Raw genomic sequence first — 20,162 nt, 5'->3', positions numbered from 1 at the left:
ATAAACATTATTTTCAGTATTTGATTAATTGAGGAGAACTTCAGCACATCCAAACATTGATTTGTTCAATGCACCTATGCTCAGTGCTTATATGGGACCATAGTCACGAGTGATATTGTTATTTAAATCTGTATCATCATTCATCTTCAAAATTATGGTAAGATATTTTATTGTTTTCCATAATCTGAGTTAGTGGGAGCATGTAGATGTTGAATGGAAGACACCTGAGAACGGAGCCTAGGGGAACTCCACATCATATGGGTGGAGTTAAATCCTCACAGATGGCAGTTGGCATGTGGGGTGGAGAAACTCTCTCTTGGCTGTCATGTTTTTCACTCTTATCTTGCCATTGTTTTGACTTTTCTTGTCCTTGGCAGAGGAAACAGATAGGTGAAGCAGGAGGTTAAGAGGCCAACAATTTTACTTCTGACTTGTTGTAGAGACTTGTGCAAAGACCATATGCCTTAATGCAGCTAGATAGAGTCAACACCTTCTGTCGTAAAGATCTTGATCTGGCTATCACATGCATTTGTCACATGCTGAGGTTACATGTAAGCCCACAGTTAACAGATTTGTTTTCTTGGTAATAGTAATTTTGTTGGGAAAGCTAAAGTTACAGACATTCCTTAGTAATGTTATGATTTTGTGGGGAACCCGACCCGGTGACTGGCATGAAGAATAACTATGTGGAAATATCATCTTCTCCCTGATGGTCTAGCAGTATATTCAGGTGTTCATATTTTACTGCAAAATAACCAAAAATCTGAGTTTGAGGTGCTTTGACTGGTGTCCTTCATTTATATTTTTGCAGTGCCTCAGGAAGCAATTAGATTACATTGATTTCCTCCACAAGCCCAATGAAATCAAACTGAACCAACAAATTTTCAGCTCTGGTTTGGATGATGTTTGTAGTTTGGCCATTGACTGCAATAGACCATAGACAAAACGATAAAAGAAATAGCTGTGTTTGTCACAGTAAAAGAATGTGAGAACAAAAATGCAGATTCAGAGACAGCAAGATGAAAACAAAAGTGAGCTTTAATGAAGCTGATGATGCAAATACAAAAAATACAAAATCCAGAAATCTAAAAGGATAGCAACAAAGCCAGGCTGAGTGAAGTCCAAAAAGCAGTCAAAACTTAAACTGGGCTCACACACAACATGCCGTACCTAACCGACTGTGAAATCGGGTTGCGTCATGCACATTAGGAGAGTCTTCACAGATGTTACTCTCTCTTATCTACAGGACTTGAAACTAATGGCACATCACACACCACAGGATAATAAGATTACCATGCCAGAAGGCGCAATGCAGCACCTCACATGATTTCTCTCACGTGATCTCAAATGTAAACAACTTGCTGTAGTAACAATAATGTTATATAATAATAATTTATAATATAATATAATATAATATAATATAATATAATATAACATAACATAACATAACATAACATAATATAATATAATATAATATAATTTGTTGTGGCCAGCCTAAGGCACACCTGTGCAATATTCATGCTGTCTAATCAGCATCTTGATATGCCACACCTGTGAGGTGGGATGGATTATCTCGGCAAAGGAGAAGTGCTCACTAACACAGATTTAGACAGATTTGTGAACAATATTTGTGGGAAATGGTCTTTTGTGTATATAGGAAATGTTTTAGATCTTTGACTTCAGCTCATGAAAAATGGGAGCAAAAACAAAAGTGTTCAGTGTAGATACCTTAACTTAAACTATGATAGCATTGAGTTATAGCTGCATTGACTTCATACATGAACATACATCCTTTGGTTCGATAAAGCAACAAATTATCATGAAACTGCATGATTATAAAAGAGCTGTATGGATTGGGCAAAGTTAAGTTTAAAAATGTAAGTCTCTGAATCATTTTTGGTCCACAGAGGCAGTCGAAGACAAACTACTCTAAAGATGATTCAGCTCCCTTTCCCTTGTGGTCTTTGGTCAAGTTCATATGGATAAAGTTAAAAAGACAATAATCTGACATTAATAACATATTAGGACATGTTGTTTTTTTTCTCACGAATAGCTGCTGTGTACGTTTAAAGGTGGCGTTATCCTCTTTTCTGAGTATTTCAGTACAAATGTGAAAAACCTTTTTTAAAAAAATGTTTTAAAGCATCTCGAGAAGCAGACTTAAAGCTAAATGAATCCCTTTAAGGACAGAAGTTTGGGCTTTCCCTCACGGGTCACTCCTCCGCTCGGGGTACAGGATCTGCTAAAGATAGCAAAGTGTACAATTTAAGCAAAAACAAAAGCAAAAGTAAAAGTAAAATAAAGTTGTTCATTTTGAGGGGGGATTTATGAAAATAAAATATGTGTTTGTCACCTTTAACCCTCAATGCTGATGCAGAGGACAGAGAGTCTTTCAACAAGGTCTTCGATGTCCTCTGCTGGAGTACCACCAGTGTAGCCTCCTTCATCTTTACAGTACTGGATGAACCTGCAGACGAGCAGTGAGGAAGAGAAAACCAACAAAGTTAACAGGGACTGCTCTCTTTAATTTAAAATACAATTTAAATGTTAATATATGTATGCTGACAGCAGAGCTCAGAAGTGTCCATGTTATATGTACTTTTTCCAGTTCTCATCGGTTTTCAGCACTCTGGGGTTTCCCACCACAATCAGCAGGGCTTTAGCCCGAGTCACAGCCACATTGAACCTCTGGACAAGAAAAGAGTGTGTCAAAATAATGTGTGCACACAGTGTACATGCATGTGTTTGTGTTGCGTACCTTCTCATTCTTGACAAAGCCGAGGTTGAACTCTTTATCTGTGTAGTCAGGGCTGCTCCGAACGGTAGACACCATGATCACTCTCCTCTCCTGGCCCTGGAACTCCTCCACTGATCCAACCTGATGCGCCCACACACACACACAGACACGCACACACGTAAATACACTTCATACACAGCTTCTTACACTACTTACGTGTGAAATATTTAGTTACCTTAAGGCCGCTCATGTCCTTCAATTTAAGGTTTTTCCCAACTTTGTCGAGGGCCTTACGGATTTTCTGCACCTGTGTGAAACCCAGAAAAAACAGCTTCAGCTTTAAATCTACATGTACTCACATGTTTCCCCTTCAGAGTGTGTTCAGTTGTACTAAAGTAATCTGCACAACAATAAACTGCTGTAATCTGTGTGTTGAACTGAATTAATTCTGACCTGTTTGCTGTAGGGGGCGATGATGCCTATGTCACTGGGTGAGACAGTAGGCTTGCCGTTCTCGCCGTGTGTCTGCAGCAGTTTCTCCACATATTCCATCAGCACCTCCACCTCCATTATGTTGAAGAACGAAGTGTTGCTGCCCTCACGCTTCTCAACACCGGTCACATCATGGAAGATCACTGGGAAGCCCTAAGAGATATTTATATTTTAGAATATGAATGTTATAAAAGGAAATGAACGACAGAACTTTTGTGAGGTAGAATAAACTTTGAGCTGGGCTAAAAAATATTTACCAAAGTTCACAATGTAAAAGCCAGCCAATTATTTTTTTATTAATTTTTTTAGTCTACAGAATGTAAAAAAATAGCAGAAAAGATTAAGTTACATCTTTGCATTTTATTGTTCTGTAAGGCCGAAGATATATTCGCTTTGAACAACGTGTTTGCGTTTGTATGACGGCTGCCTCACGTATCCTGTGTCCGTCTGGAGTGTCGGTTGTGCACGTTCTCAGAAAATAATGCTACGCATCTGCAAGATGCAATACGTACATTAACAGTAGGAGCAGTGTCGGGCCCGTATGGGAATGTGACAGGGTCAGGGGTCGGTAAGCACGTCAGCAGCAGCAGGGACGCAATGGGACGACAAGCTAACATGTGCCATTTAGTGGTATCCTCCAGTAACACGCAAAGTTAACGATGCAAGTGGTTGTCTATGTGGTTCAAAAGTAAGTAACTCTCATTGACTTCGAAATGATTAGTTTGCACATCCTCTGTACAGTTTGTGTGTGCTGAAAGAAGAATCATTACCTGCTTTGGGAGGGATTTCCAAGTGCAGAAGGAGTTTTCATCCGCACAAACCTTCAGCTCTCCATCATAGAAGAGCTTGCTGGGAATCTTCAGGATGGCAGGGTGAGACCTGAAAAAGCCAAACACAAATGGAAATAGATGAGAAGATGTGGAAAGTCAGTCACATCCTTTCTAATCCAAAACCATCTCCACTACCACACCTGTAGTTGTTCAGCAGTTTGGTGAACATGCCCTTTTTCTTCAGGTACATGCGCTCCAAGAGGGACACTCCTGCAAACAACAGAGCCTTTTAAGTCCAGACACTCCAGATATACACACACAAGTGGAGGGTATGTTTTCAAGCTATTAACAAAAATGGCAGAACCGTGCACCTTTATTTATCCAAACTACAGCGTTATAAACAGGACAATGTATATGTTGAGTGTGTCTGTACTTACCCATGCCAAATCTTTTAGCAAAAGACGATCTGACAATGGGTCCGAGCTGCTTGGGGTCTCCAGCCAGAACAACCTGACCAGATTCTGCACACAACAGCCCTTTGGTCCACAGATAACAAAAATCAACCAACAAATAAAGCAAGTGCAAAACAATTTCAGAAAACACACCGCTGTTTGTTTTCTTTACCTGCCAGTGGGATTAAACATTCAGTCTCCATGGCGTGTCCTGCCTCGTCCACAAATATGTGAGTGAAATGACCCTTAGGGATGCCTAATGTGACCAACCTGCAGAGATCAGAGAGTAGTTCACCATTAGAGTTGACTGGAAGTAAATTGGATGGCAGAGAATATAAACACAGGATGTGAATACCGTAGTATGCAACTTTTTTATAGTGTCATGAAGGTGAGAAACTGCAGTGTCAGAGTCATTCACTACCTTCCAGCTGTATACAGGGTGGTGACTATGATCCTGTGCTTCATCAGCTTCTCTTTAGCGGGAACATGCCACTCCCCAGCCAGGTTAGAGCATTCCTGTGAAGGTACCACAACGTCCATGTACACAAAACTTAACAACAATAGTGCAACAGCATCCAGCACGTGAAGCATCGGGAAGTGCAGCAGGATTGCAGCAAGAGAGCAAGTGAATATGGGTGGATATTCTGTGGATGAGTGTGAATAAGAAATGGTTCACATCCAAAACAAACAATGCTTGATGTTTGTTTTAGATGTGATTGATTTCAAATATAACAGCACTGACCTTTAGACTGTCAGGGACATATTTTGACTCCAGGCTGTGGGCATACATGCGGTACACTTTGCACTTGTCCAGAATCTTCTCGCAGAGCTGATCAGCAGCGCTGTTGGTGTGAGCGCAGGCCAGGATATGGCAGGAGGGCTGGTTTATTTCTATCTGCTTGATGGCCTCCGCCAACGTCACAGTTTTGCCTGAACAGACAAAGAACCATGAAAATAACGTCAAATGCATAACATTTCTGGCTTTTCTGTAATCGGTTGGTAGGATAACAGGTCAAACCTAAATTGCTTGAACAGTGAAGATTAAGGTGCTGTTTACATTACCACTTTTTGTGCATTTTGCGTTTTGGCCGTTTGTTTGCATGAAAACGCAAAATTTTAAAACCGGGCTTGTCGGCGTGTTCGTTTATTTGAGTGAAGACATACAACGACGTACCGTTTTCTCATTTATTTAGAATTGTATCATTAAACAAAAGCATGATCATGGACCTTCTCTGTTTGACAAATCACAGTCAGCGGAGTGCTGTTACTCTGCAACCCATTGCCCAGAAAAGGATGAAGATTTTCTCTTTACAATATTAGTTATCTTTTAGCTGTTAAGGTGTTGTAACTTCTCATTGGTTAAAAAAGGTGGGGAGGCTCGAGGCTGTGGTTTAGACTTTAGCTCTCCCTTCGTTGGTGCACAGGCTGGTCCCAGCCCCCTTGGCAACATGATTCCAACAATCAGTGAAGACATCGCCCTGTGGAAAGACCCTCCCTCTTCCTGTCTCATCCTGCACTACTTTGAGTTCCTCTAAGACATGTTTGCTTTCTCACCACAGGCAGATACCGCTCACCTCAAGGTCATCATGTGCAGGCAACTTTTTTACAGAGACAAAGGCAGCTGTGTTCTTTCTCGTATCCTGGCTTGTCTCTCCAATGCATTAACCCTTCATAACATGGGGTCAATGTTCCAATCAACAGGATAAGTGCAGCTCTTTAAGTGAATACTGTGAAATAACATATGGTGATCTTCATAGAAAAAATGGTGACGCAAAACTGGTGGAAGAAAGCTATTATATCTCAACAGGCTCCAGAGTATGAACTTTTGAAAACGCCAACCATCGTCCTGGAAACTGGCAAAACGTGATTCCTGTGAAAATGGTGACGACGCGGCCCCACTTCTGTGTTATGTTTTCAGCCGTTCTTAATTAAAGGAAACTCTTCAAAACAGGCAGAATTATCAAATTATACACTGTGATAAATACTGATATGGATCAATATGGAAAAAATAATTGAGGTAATTTTTTTTTTTTGTCATATTGCCCAGCCCTAGATAACGTAATACGCTGGTACTTGCATTACCTGTTCCAGGTGGGCCAAACACCAGGTAGGGGGCAGGTCTGGATGAGCCAGCTACAATGTGTTGTACAGCCTGATACTGCTCTGGGTTTTTCTCCAGCTTTGAGTCAAACAGCCTATCGAAAGGAGGACAGAGGATGAGATATATGATGGTAGAGCTGAGTCACAGAAAGAGAGAGTCATTATGTTTACATGCACAGCGAAGCACAGGTAACACAAGATTAACACAGCTTATCTTGTAACGAGTCTATTAGAACACTCTTTTAAATGCTCTCATTAATACAATTCATCTTTTAGTTTTGACTGGACATACATCAGATGAGTAGTAAGTATTTTTTGTTTTCACTATTGAGATTATTTGTCCCTCTGTATTTGTAGGTGTAGGTATAAATGAGAAGCAGCTAATTTTCCTTTAAACAAATAGATATACAGTCTATATACAGTACATGTTCTTTACAAGTGTGTGAAAACTTTTGGCCATAGCTGTATTAGTACGTCTAACCTGAGTTGGGGAAGCTCAGTTTGCTGAGAGGGGAAGGTGTGTGGAGAAGGGAACAACACCTTCTCCAGGTCATATTTAACTGCCAGCGCTACAGCTCTGTGCTGAAGACGCAAAGTCAGACGACTTATGGTGAATTCAACACTGAACTTCATGCCATCTTCAAAGCGATCCAGCAGTCTGCAAGCAAATTCACAGACAAACTGTGTGAATCTCATATACTAACAAACATAGACAAAACTAGTAAAAATGAATCATCTTAATTACTGTATATTACTGTAATGTGTTGATCTTACTCTTGGTTGAAGCTGATTTGGACACTGTTGTGTTGCACACTGTGGATGAAGCCGCGGTACTTATTTTTTTCCCCTAAAGGACACACCAACAACGCATCACCTCGTAACACAGACGGGCGATCCTCAGGTACCTGGCAGGTGAACAAGAATGAAGAGAGGCATAAATTATTATTAATAAAGTGAATATGCAGGCGACTATGTTGTTAATTCAAATAAATATACTTTCTTTTCCTTCATGCTGTAAATATTTTTGGGTTTTTTTGTCAGAATGTCTGTTAAATTAAACCAACAGTGTAATAATGTGTATTAATGATATGCACCCGTCTATTCAATTTATCCCTCCAGTCAAGGCACTACAGATCTTAAAAAATCTCTAAAAGAATGAACGAATAGGTGAAGAGATGAGTGATTTTTGTGGGTGAATGAGTGAGCACATATTAACCTCTAGAACAAGAAGTTTCTTGTTGAACCGGTCTCTGGTCATGGTGGCCTCTTCTCTGTCACTGTTGGGGATGTTGTATCTCTTGATGTCCAACTCCATCTGTTTCTCCTCCAGATACAGCAGCAGATGAAACTTCTCTGAGTATTTCTCCCAGCTCAAGGGTGACTTAAGCACCTGTCTGATCAAATGAAAAGAAAGACATTTTATGCAATGGATATATTGTAGAACAGAGACTGGGTTGTTTTTTATCATGAATGTATGGTTTTGACCTGTGTCCACATTAATTCCTTTCTCCAAGAAATACGTAGGTTGTGCTGACAAGCGTATTGCTGCATGGATTGTGTTCAGAGGAAGTGTTTTGTTTGTTTTTTTTAACAATAAAGCGCTACATTTATCTACCACAGCAAAGTGGAGATCGTTGGGATAGAAGCTGGCTGTACAAAATGTGGGACTTTGACTCAAGGCATTGAGGTTTACATCTTGAGTTTTGTCTATGGTTAGGTTTTAAAAACAAAAGCTCTGCAGTTAAATTAAATGTTAAAAATCACATTGTATCTTGTGATTCAAGTCACTGTGAATTTTTGTGCTGTTAGTGTTGAAACGTAACCATAAAAGGTTTCATATTGAGGAGGATATTGTATTGCAAGATCAGATATTTTGGCAACTAACAAAATACATTGCTAATTAACATTTTACTGATATCTTTAGTATCAATATTTTTGAGACTTGGCAGATATGTTGAAGGGTTACATGGTATTTTTCAACCTGGACCCTATGATCCCATGTTTTTGTCTCTAAGAGGCTGATTAATCTGGTTTTAGCATGCGTTCTGAGTGATCTGATCACAAGTTGACAACTTTAACAACTTCAATTCATACCTGGCATTAAATGCGTCTCAAGTGGCCTGTTGTGATTGTATCTCACTTCCCAGCTATATACTGTATGCAAATAAACACCTTCATGACTGGAACAAAAAAATACATTGTTTTTTACAAAGAAATAAATATTTGCATGTATAACGTTTGCCGAAGTATCAAGATGGCCAAAATAATTAAGAATTTGTTGACAGAGTTTCACAAAGTTTTTAAAGTTTGGTTTCGCACCTTTACTAAGAGCTGTCCACTTGTGATTGGATCACTCAGAACGCATGTTGATACCAGGTCTGAACAGCTCTCTAAGTGACGAACAGGGATAACAATTTTTTAATTTGGTCCAGTACTGAGCTACCCCATGGCAGCCGCAAAATGGGCTCCAATGAAATCCAGGCAACTGCACACTGTCAAAGTATGTCTACCTGAAGTGCTTGTTTTTGCCAGTGACAGGTTCAGTGCAAAGCACCCAGACTCAATTTGCAGAAACAGTACTCTTTAACGCTGTGAAACCAATTTTATTCAAAATCAACAGAAACAAAATAAACCTCACCAAAACCCTCATGGTTCATCGATCTACTGGTCCAACAATCATCAGCTCTGGTGTGGTCGAAAATAAACCCTTCATTAATTATGTTAAGTTGGATGAAAGTGGACTAAATTTACCTTTTTACATAGAAGGAAGATTTAGTCTTCAGTGACACAAGTAATTGGTCCATATATTTTGGCATTGGATAACATCCTAGCCTGACCTCATTTAGGTCCATGCTCGGCAGCCTGGAGAGACAAAATGTAAAAGTTTGGATACATCACTAGGACACAAAGGGCATTTTACATTTGCTCATATTTACAGTGTGTTGAGTGAAAAGTGACACCTTTCAGGTCGCTCTCCATCTTTAATCTCGTAATCATTTTCAGGGGTCCATGCAGGGAAGGAGGGGCATTTGTAGGGTGAAGTAGCGGCCATTTCCCATCCTAAGGCAGTCATACACTGAACCTCAATAGAGCGCACGATACAGAAGGCAGTGGTGGAGTGATACAGGTCTGGTGTGAATTCAAAGACCAGTTCAGTTTTATAACAACCAACCAGACTGCAGTGGCAGTGAACCTCAACTGTATGGCTGTGACCTGAGAAAAAGAACAAAACAGGTGTCATTGTTTTACTGCATTAATAATTGTTAATTGTGTCCATAAATTCCTTCTCAGCTGAGAAAAATATGGCATCCTGATATTTTAAATATTCAAATTCAAATAAGCTTAAAGTAATAACATCATTGCCAAAGCTAAATTACATGTCATGAATAATTATGGTTTACACAAGAAAACTAAATAGATAATCAGAAGATGACAAATACACTTGAAACACACACACACACATCAGGGAGATGGATAAACCCAGGATATACAGTATATTTTTTATTTTTTCAAAGACAAATTCTTGTATTCTCAACTGGCACAATGTAGTTAGAGTATATCTGTTTAATGAACTGCACGTCTTTTATTTCCTGTCAACACTACAGTAACATTCCCTTCGCATCATCAACCTCAGCAATAACACTGCTTTTGTGACATAAATTGATATCAATGCTTTGTACTTTAGATTTGATTAATTCAACTATTTATTTGCTTTTCATTTAATCGGCTGTTTAATTTATTAAGTTTCAAATTTTTTTTATTTATTGAAGTATTTCTGTATTTACGTCCGTATCATTTTCCCTTTGTATTTTCTCCCCATTTATTTCCACAAACTTACTTATTTCCTGAATGTGACTGGTTAGCTGACATCAACGTGAGCCTCTACAACTGAGTAGCCTTTCAATCATAATATTTCAGTTTCGTATTGTTCTGTCTTAATTGTCAATACCAAAGAGACCTAACAACAGTACTTCAGTTTTTGCCATTTTCTGATTTAGGATAGAGTCTGTGCTATCTGAACTCTCCAGTTATGAAGGTTCTGTTATAGTTATATTCCTATCCTAGTATAATATAGGATAGGATTTTTTCCTAAATACAGTTAGAAAACATGTGTTCGGAATTACCAAAACTCCTAAATATCACCTTCAACTGAGATAACATAGGATGTCAAACTAAAGAAGCCCCAGCTCTTCAGGCAGACAGACAGGCAGCGTTCCACTTGTGCCACATACATTTTAAATCCCGTCTGAATTGTGCCATGAATCACACATATGATGTTTGTCAAGTCAATTAAGTCACATTTTATTATAAGATAATAAAATACCATTTAGTTTTGTGTAAAACCACTTAGTCAACTACATGGTCTCACTCAATGTAGGTTTCATAGTCTTATATTTCATAAGTTTTATGACATACTGTGACCTTCTTGCGTTGAAAAATTATCTTTGCTTGTTCATTATCAGATTTTGTTGGTGGGAAAATTTCAACAACACTATCCCCACAAAAAAAATAAAGAATACCATGATATAAACTCATGTATAAATACTCCACTGAGCACTGAATAGTGTAAATTTGACTTATACCATATAATGAGTCTCTGCCTTGACTAACAGGTGATTACTTCTGGGAAGGGGCAATAATTTCTCTGTTATTGGTAATGTCAATAACATACAGTATTTTTTTCATTACCTGGTTGCAGAAGGTAGGGGTTGTCCTTGGTCACATTGAACTCATCTTTAAGAGTGAGGCACTTGAGACTGGGCAGTGGGAAGCACTTTGTGAAAAACACAGGTTCGCTTCCGGTGTTTTCCACTCTCAAATTTGCCACGCACAGCTTATAAAAGAAAAAGAAAAAGAAAAAAAACATAGCCTCACATTGGTACAACAAACAAAATTGGGTTCATCTGATTCAGCAGATGATGATCAGGACACGCTGCGGCTTCATAATGTCAATACCTCAGATTTGTCCACATGCAAGGAAAGTTTCCCGTTCTCAAACCGCTGGTCGCAGTTGATGCAGATACCATGTTTGTAAGGGATTAACTGAGCCCTGTAGGGGCAAAAAGCGCACAGGGTATGATCAACATTAAATCAAAGAGTCAATTGTCATATATACTCTTTCATGTGTATTCTTCTGTTATACTTGCACAGAAATGAGATTGTGGGCTGTGTTGAACACAGTGCCAGTGACGTAAGTTAATGACTTGGTTGGCACGATACAGCAGGTTATGCTTACAATTTTACCCAAACTATTTCCTGTCTGCTCTGCTTTTTTCCACATGAATAAATTGAGCTGGTTGTTGTGGTGACAGAAGTCAATGACAGTAAAGCGGGTGATTAGATTTTGGTGACCTGCTGTATCCTAGCAACCAGCAGGTTATGATACAACTTTACCCACACTATTTCCTGTCTAGTTATTTCCTGTCTAAATTTTTTCCACATGAATAAATTCAGCTGGTTGTTGTAGTGATCCCGATTGTGACTCTTAAAAATGCTTTAAGTTATCGTCCATAAAGCAAACATTTTTTAATTTTTTTTTTTAATTAAAAAAAGCAGTTATTTCTCAGAGTTTTGCCATAGCTTTTGTAGTGGCCAAGATCTGAACTCTAATGTATGTTGTTATGCACTATGACTGTAGTAACCAAGAACTGCACTCTGAGGTGTAATGTCATGCATTAGGGTGACCAGCTGTCGTCTAGATGAGCAGATGGAAAGTACCAAGCGGCCCCATGGGGACCTGTTTAGTAGGCTACAGTAAATGTCTAGGGTAAATGCCCTGTATGAGTAAATAAATGGTTATTGATACCAGAGAACTCCCAGGGCCCCCAGGAAGGGAGGGGGCCTGGGAGGGACTCTTGGGTGTTAGAAAAAACAGGTGAACATGGACAGTTCACCGTTATAATGAAAATACAAAAGCTAATAGTGTAAACTCCATATCGACTATGACAAAGGGAGAAGGGTTTAGGGGAGTGGCAACCCCAGAACCAAAAGGTATATAAACTGGGTGATCAGAAGAGAGATTCAGTTCCTCCCGCGAGAGCTCACTGCTCGATCCTGTTGTATGAATAAATGACCTTGACCTGAAGACCAGCTGTTTCATCCTTGTTTCCAGACTCCAACAGTGAGTGTAATTTATAGTCAGACAGTAAGATAATTGTAAGAATTGAGACAAGTAGTTTTCCACTACACTTTTCATATGCATACAGGGTTCATGTCTACCGTGACCAAAAGATAAAGTTACACTCAAGCTTTATACAGACTCTTCTCTCATCCCCGTCCCAGCAGTGACAAAAACAGTGAAAGCTGTTCTAACAGAGATCTTTTCATCTGTTTGTTTAAAAAAATCCAAGGCCTCATATCCCAGTCTTATCTCTCCTCTTTCCTCCAGAGACAGTTTTCTAATTTATGTGAGAGCGTAAAGATAAGGGCCTCTCACAGAAACACATTCTTTGACTTAATGGTCTCTACAACAAAGGTCAAACTGACCTGCGAGCTGACCTGCACACAAAGAGGAGATGAGACGCGTTTGACACTTAAACATTGTATAAAGTTAATATACAAAATATTAGAAGTAAAAATGGGAATAGTTTAATATAAATGTAAAAACCAGCAGTTCAAAGAAAAGGATTTTGGGAGTAATCAAATCGAAAATGGTCTCTTTTACCAGTTTTTCTTCAGTTTTTTCATTAGTAGACTGGCCATTCTCTCCCGGTCTGGAACCTCCATCCCTGCGTCAGGGCTGGCAGCTTCCCTCTGGGAAGGGATAGGTTTGTGTTTATACATTGTAGCACTTACTTATGGTTCAAAGTGACATAACACAGGCTACAGACGTCTGTAGCCTGTGTTATGTCACTACACTTACACATATCCACCAGTCATTAATACTGTACATATGTGTAATCTGTGATGAAATGTAACTATTTACATTTACTCAAGAAATGTACTTAAGTACAATTTTGAGGTCCTTGTACTTTACTAGACTATTTCCATTTTCATTTATTTTTTCACACCATCCCAGTCAATAATCAAACCACTGAAGTGATCTCTGTCAATTGGACCACTTTGTGACTTTGTGACATGCCAGGCAACAAGTTGAGACTGTTGTTCACTCATGACGGACTAATATGGACACATGTGCAGACACACATGTAGTCTGTTTGACTGTCTAGAGCTAGACTGCAGCTCTGATTGCTACCTGCTGTTGAAACATGTTATGTCAAAATGTCAAAAGAAAAACAATCTGATGAAAACTTATGTATTCTGTGGGTAACGGGGGCGGGACTAGATAAGCTTTTGCTTCTCCCGCTTTCCCTTTCGGTCATGTGTATTGTATGATTTACACTAAGATGATGTGTGATGATGATTGATCTAACTGACATGCCCGAAATAAACAAATAAATAAATAAATAAAATTAAATAATAATAATAAATAAATTTTATAGTTACACTCCACTACAGTTAGCAGTTTGCAGTTTGTACTTTTTACATTTATTTGATAACTTTAGCAACTAGTTACTTTGCAGACTACAGGCTATATCAGAGCCAAAGAAGCACATTTTTAAAGTAATTAATTTTATTGACAATCACATTTATAAAACAGGAAACACAGATTCCACTAATTGGAAAAAATAGTAGCCTACGTTTAATATCAGATACTTTAAGACTCTTTCTCAAGTTCTACTAAGTACAAGAAACTTTCACTTTTACCAAAGTAACATCTGAACACGATATTGACCAAGTTGCTGTACTCCCCCCAACATTGACCTTGGCTCTCTGTCACTACATCTCAAGGACTGTGTCACTAACCTGGGGGTTAAGTTCGATCCTGATTTTAAATTTGAGAAGCAGATCTGTGGTGTAACACAAAAAAGTTTCAATTACGTCAAATAGGGAAAGTGAAACCTATTTTATCAAGGCCTGACTTGGAGAAATTAATCCATGCTTTTATCACGACTGGTCTTGACTATTGCAGTTCTTTGTATGTAGGGATTAGCCAGGCTTCCCTTGCTCGTCTGCAGCTTGTGCAGAACTCGTCTGATAACACAGACCCATAGGCGTGAGCACATCACCCCCATCCTGGCGTCCCTACACTGGCTCCCTGTGCACCACAGAATTAATTTTAAGCTTTTGTTATTTGTTTTTAAATGTTTGAACAACCTTGCTCCACCTTATTTATCCGATCTGCTTCAGCTTTACTGCCCACCAAGACCAAGACCAAGACCACCAAGAGATCAGCTGATCAGCTGACCGTCCCTAAAACAAGGCTGAAGCTCAGAGGAGACGGAGCGCTTGCCGCCGCTGCTCCCAAACTCTGGAATGAGCTGCCTCCTCGCTCCCTGTTTTTAAATCTCCTTTAAAAACCCACTTTTAGTACACCTTGATTTGTTTTCATTTTTGTTTTACATGTTTTTTCATGTTCATGTTTCATGTTTTTGTCTCTTTTGTGCTTCTAACTTAACTTTTAAATGATTTTATGTCTCAATGTGCAGCACTTTGGCTACCCTTGTGGTTTTTAAAAATGTGCTATATAAATAAAGTTGATTGATTGATTGATTGATTGATATCTTTACTTTTACTTAAGTATAACTTTGGGTACAACACTGTGACTTTAATCCATAACTTACAGCCATTACATTTCAAGGTTACATGTTACTAATAGAATAACCTAATAAACTAATACATCAATCAATAGGCAATTCTGTATTTAAACATCCTGTTTATTTCAGCTCTTGCCCAGTGGCAGACGATACAGAGCTGGAAAATGCATCTGATTTGTCTGTCCGCCTCATCCACTGCGCGACCACAACTTCTATCCCGCTCCAGTACAATGACTTTAAACAAAGTGAGAAAAGTAATGAGCTGATTTTAACTGTTATTATTACAGACCTTAATGTTGTGATGTGATTGTGAGAGTGACATCGATGCATTGTTATCACATCCTTTAGGTGCATGATGAAACATAAAGAGGAAGTGCATACCGCGAAGCTGAAGTGAATAGCGTCTCCTTGTCTTGTAATTTTCTTGGACTTTGTCAGGGCATAGAGGACTGTGCTGAAGTCTGGATAGTTCTTTCGATTTCTAGAAATAAAAACATTTGATCAATCGCGAACATTTTCAGAAAGCTATCTGAATTTCCTCCATAATAAAGAAGAACTCACTTCTTGAAGTCATTGTTGTAGATTCCTTGTAGTTGAGGTCGGTGTGTGATGGATGCTCGATCCGTATCCTCCAAAAATGTAATAAAGTCCAGTCCAATCTGGTAGGACTGTGGTAAAGACAACGTCCTACCAGCCATGATCAAAGACTGATACTGTTACTCAAACAGAAAGTCTTCTGGGATGGGCATGGCCGAGGGATTATATCATCTAACGGGGAACCCCCCAATTTCCCGTTGGTACAGTTAGTCGACGTGTCTCTACGTCTTTCACGATACAGGGCTGCACCACCGGCCAGTGGTTACAGAGCCATATAAACGTATATATGAGGTATCACATTCCTGTGTGCGTGTGCGCTCACAGGCAGCGCGCCTCCTGCCTGCCCCATCCGAGGGGGCAAGATAGGAAAATAAAGAGAAAGAGTGCACATGACACAAAAAACTAACCTCGACCCGTTGTGTGTATTCTCTTGTCTGTGACGTATTCTACAGATACAGACACTAACCCAACTGTTGATGCATTTTATGTTTTTATTTCTTAACTTTCATTGTTGGATCATTTAGCTGTATTAATGCATACTGCATACATTTTGGCAAAGGTGGTTTTTTTCTCATTTAAATTTAAACCTCAGCTCATATAATATGTCTATAATATGCAGAGTATATTACAGACGGGCTGTCACAATCCGTGAAGACATTGCCCTGTGGAAAAACCCTCCCTCTTCCTGTCTCATCCTGCACTACTTTGAGTCCCTCTAAGGCATTCGTGTTGTCTCACCACATGCAGATGCAGCTCACCTCAAGGCCACTCTGCACAGATAAAGTCGTTACACAGACAAAGGCAGCTGTGTTCCTTCTCATACCCTGGCTTGTCTTCATAACCCTTCATAACATGGGGTCAATGTTTGTACCAAACTCATCTATCAACAGGATATGTCCAGCTCTTTAAGTAAATGATGTGAATTAGTTATGGTGTTCTTCATAATATAATGTACGGTGCGCCTCGTGATATTATAGTGACTATTATATATCTCAACAGCTGCTAAATCTAAATCTAGAAGCGCAACTCAGGCAGTCAGTGTGGCTGCTCTAACCTGTTAACATGGACACCAGAATGAAAAGCAAGAAGTAACGCCATGCACACACGCTGCCCACGAAAGCAGGCACACTCATACAGTTTGTCGTGAGGGTAGAGAATTTCTTGCCTCTCATGTTTTGAACTCTCTTTGGGTGGGGCCTGAGGTTGCTCTCTTTCACGTTTTGTGGTGCATTGTATTATGTCTTGTCATTGTTTTGATTCCTCTTGTCCTTTGGCAGAGGACACAGATCAGTGATGCAGGAAGTAAAATAGGTTAGATGTTGTTATGGAAAAGTTAAGCTTAGTGTGAACAAACTCAATTTAAACAATTGTGACTTAAATCTTATAATGAAGAACTACTGTAATACAAAGTGTTTTTGTCCTCAAATGAACCATCTTGCACTCCCATCCAAGGACAAGGGTTTCTGTGTCTTGTAGCAACTTTGATATCAAACATTCTTCTCTTTTACCTCAGCCAAGGTTAGTTTACTCCTCCTCTCTGCTTTGGTTTGTGTGATGAGAACATGAAGAGTGTAACAGTTTGGTTTTGGTCTAGACCCAAAATGCAGAGACCAGAGGCTGGAAATCAGGTTCAAACAAATGTATATTGCAGGACAGAGTTCATGTGGAAATAGCGGACAAGGAAGGCAGGCAGGCTGGGTTGTCTGGTGGCAGCGTGGGGGGACCTCAGGTGAGTCAGTGGAGCAGGAAGCAGAACAGAGAGGCGCTGGTGGTTCTGCACACGAGGGAAACAAAACACGAGCATGAGATGTAACCCAGACAGGGAAAACACTGGAGCATAGGCACAAGAGAAATCTCAACACTAGAAAACACTTGGAAGATAGCTGAATACAATAGCAAGCGGCACTGATATAATCACCATAGGGGACGGAACAATCTGGCACCGGCGTGGAGAAGAGACCGGGATTAAATAGCAGAAGTTGATGAGCTGATGATCTGCAGGTGCACCTCTCCGCTGCTGCCGTCAATGCTGCCACACTCACAGACACAGACAAACACACAGAGAGGGAGAAATACAGATAGGGGAAAAAACACAAAACAACAAAACCCCGACTGCGAGCACCGTGACAAAGAGTATATAACATATTGGACATTTTGACTTGATGCTCATTCCCTCTGCAAGGGTGAACCCATATGCATATGTTTTGATAATAAAATCTTAAAGGCACTATTTGTAAGAAAAGTTGAGTTTATAGTCTCAGTCAAAACTTGTGTCGAAATGCTTCAAGAAGATAGCCAATTGGCTTGATACAATAGTGGACTGAAGGCCAGACATGGGTGAGGAAAATGGGAAAAACAAAGGTACATCTGGTTGCACATCCTTTTGGTTGCACATCCTTATTGGATTAAAAATATAAGTTGTTCAAGGCCAGTCTGAGCTGAGGTTCCAACTGACCCTACCGAATAGCAGTGTCTCTGGTGTCTTCTTGGAGTCCTCGTCCAGTGTTTTCTTTTACTTTTGAATTGAAGCTGCTGCGGGGTTTCACACAGTCAGAAAAGTCTCATCTATTACTTTAAGTTTCACAAATAGGCCCGTTGAGGGTTATCCATCAAGTAATAGTGCAAAATACATTCTACTGAGTGAAGACTCCATGGGAGAAGAAAATCCACCAGTTATTAAGGAGGTTTCTTGCTAGTTCACCCTTTCACAGCAGTTCATGGCTGTGTCCAGGGAAATTATTTATTCTTAGGCTTTGTAAAATGAATCTCGGAGCGCCACATTGAAGGATGTCTCAATTCCAAAAATGCCCCTTAGCCAAAGAGGAGTGAGGAGAGAGGGGAGGCTTGCCAGCGGAGCTATGAGGGAGGATGCACTTGTGTATCCTCTGCTGAAGTTTTTTTGGCACACGTGACATAAGTGAAGTGTGACACACAAATAGAATATACAAACCCTACAAATGTGTTCCTTTTGTATTCATAAATTGGATTAGTGGGTCAGTTACCTTAGATGATCAAACTTTCTGCCCTTCACTGTTTGTACCTGCATTCGTTAATCACATTTCACGGCGATATAATTAATGTCAAGTTATGCTACGTTGTGAACTGAATTCAAAGTAAATACAGTTATTACGTGCACCGTTATGATCATCTGAAAGGGATAATAAAATACTGCAGTAGACAAAACAATCGAAAGAAGATGCAGCTGCCAAACATCATATTTAATTGATGTTGCTTTAAAATACGGCTCAGAAGAACGGATGTCTCATTGTGTTAAACGCCTTTTGCCTCGACTCCTTTCTCCTCATCCCTTGCCTTCCCAGCTCGTTTCTCATGTGGGAGAGACGTGAGGACAGTAGACAAGGAAAGAGACAAGAATGTACAAACTGAGAAAGTAGAAGAGGGAACAGCCCTTCTCTTTTAAATAATTTAAAGACACCCAACAATCACACTGAATTGCCTTTGTGTTTTCATTTCATTATATTTGAATTTCTGAGTAAAATTCGGTTGTCAAGGTGCAGGCAAACCAAGTAAGCATATTGCAAAAACTGAATTCAACTACAGTTAATGATGTTGTTTGATTTGTTAGATGAGATACTCACAAAGTCAATCTAATTTTGATCTATTGAAAGAGAGATTGATTCTCTCACTCCAATCATTTTATCCCCCATCATAGGCTCCCTCTCATCACCTCAGTAAGGCCCCTTGTTTTCTGATTATTCTCTTAAATGTTAGAAATCATAGTTTTGTTTCTCTTTGGGACAAGCACAAAGGGCTTTAGGACATCCATATAAGATGACAGTGATGCCCAGTGAGAGGGGTGTGCCTGCTTTTGCTTACACACAAACTGATTTCTCTCTCCGTATCACACATATTTCTCCAGGAAACCCCAGGCTTTTCCGACATTCTCGATGCACTGTTACAATATGCATAAATCCTCAAACAACCTGACAACCTATCTGATAGGCAGGGAGGAAGCATAGAAGTCCTAGTAACTCGAGCTTCACAGCAGTACTTGTATATGTTTAAAGGGGCTCTCTGAAACATTTGTGGCGTGCTGGTGGTTACTTTATGTTAGCTGAATGTCTGTCTCTTTTTTTCATGTCACGTTTCATTCTGCTCACAAATGGCCAATAAAAAAGTGATAAATACATTTAAATAGCACCAAACCCATAGGAGCTGGACTTCATTGGACACTGACTGCACACTTCATCGTCATGGTCTCATGCAATACTTTATTCATACTGAGTGTGAGATGAGTGTGTGACGTCTGTGGGTCCTTCAACAGGGGTCCATCTGTTGCTGAATCACTCTCGACTGCAGGGTGTAGATCAAAGGTGGACAGAGAACCCAAACAGCCCTTAGTCTTCAAGACTATTCAAGAATTTCAAGACAATGGAAAGACACACAGTATGAAGTG

At 39.6% G+C, this 20,162-nt stretch overlaps 2 protein-coding genes across 4 annotated transcripts in view; both read right to left on the bottom strand.

Moving 5' to 3' along the window:
* Positions 1-1,020: 1,020 nt before the first annotated feature.
* On the bottom strand, positions 1,021-19,957 carry LOC311265782 (putative helicase mov-10-B.1). 2 transcript variants are annotated; one of them, XM_084367771.1, is made up of 24 exons: positions 17,664-19,957; positions 15,710-17,519; positions 15,530-15,629; positions 13,216-13,304; positions 11,508-11,601; positions 11,241-11,385; positions 9,512-9,764; positions 9,303-9,413; positions 7,768-7,945; positions 7,326-7,456; positions 7,033-7,209; positions 6,534-6,646; positions 5,194-5,381; positions 4,873-4,967; positions 4,624-4,721; positions 4,437-4,535; positions 4,200-4,269; positions 4,000-4,108; positions 3,191-3,382; positions 2,973-3,044; positions 2,759-2,878; positions 2,600-2,688; positions 2,354-2,467; positions 1,021-2,242 (listed from the first exon to the last, which is right to left on the bottom strand). In XM_084367771.1, exons 2-23 carry the CDS (start codon positions 15,844-15,846, stop codon positions 2,356-2,358), a joined length of 2,772 nt encoding a protein of 923 aa, XP_084223897.1. In that variant the 5' UTR covers positions 15,847-17,519; positions 17,664-19,957; the 3' UTR covers positions 1,021-2,242; positions 2,354-2,355. The 2 variants fall into 2 exon arrangements, with proteins under 2 accessions (XP_084223897.1, XP_084223898.1); XM_084367772.1 differs by having other exon boundaries at positions 1,021-2,239.
* The window catches only part of LOC311265783 (putative helicase mov-10-B.1), a 12,598-nt gene continuing 12,393 nt past the window's right edge, over positions 19,958-20,162 (bottom strand). For both annotated transcript variants that reach the window (XM_084367773.1, XM_084367774.1), the window contains one exon: positions 19,958-20,059. In XM_084367773.1, coding sequence (XP_084223899.1) covers positions 20,024-20,059 — 36 coding nt within the window. In that variant the 3' untranslated portion in view covers positions 19,958-20,023. The remainder of the gene's footprint in view (positions 20,060-20,162) is intronic.

Source organism: Pagrus pagrus, assembly GCF_965226575.1.
Source record: "Pagrus pagrus genome assembly, chromosome: 11".
In the NCBI taxonomy this organism is placed as follows: domain Eukaryota; kingdom Metazoa; phylum Chordata; class Actinopteri; order Spariformes; family Sparidae; genus Pagrus; species Pagrus pagrus.
This window is presented reverse-complemented; position numbering and strand designations above follow the sequence as displayed.

Coding starts and splice junctions, on each gene's coding strand:
- LOC311265782 (XM_084367771.1), bottom strand. CDS start 15,846: ATGGCTGGTAGGACGTTGTCTTTACCACAGTCCTACCAGATTGGACTG. Junction 13,305..15,529: donor CTATTCACTTCAGCTTCGCG/GTATGCACTTCC, acceptor ATCCCTTCCCAG/AGGGAAGCTGCCAGCCCTGA. Junction 4,536..4,623: donor ATGTTTAATCCCACTGGCAG/GTAAAGAAAACA, acceptor TGTGGACCAAAG/GGCTGTTGTGTGCAGAATCT.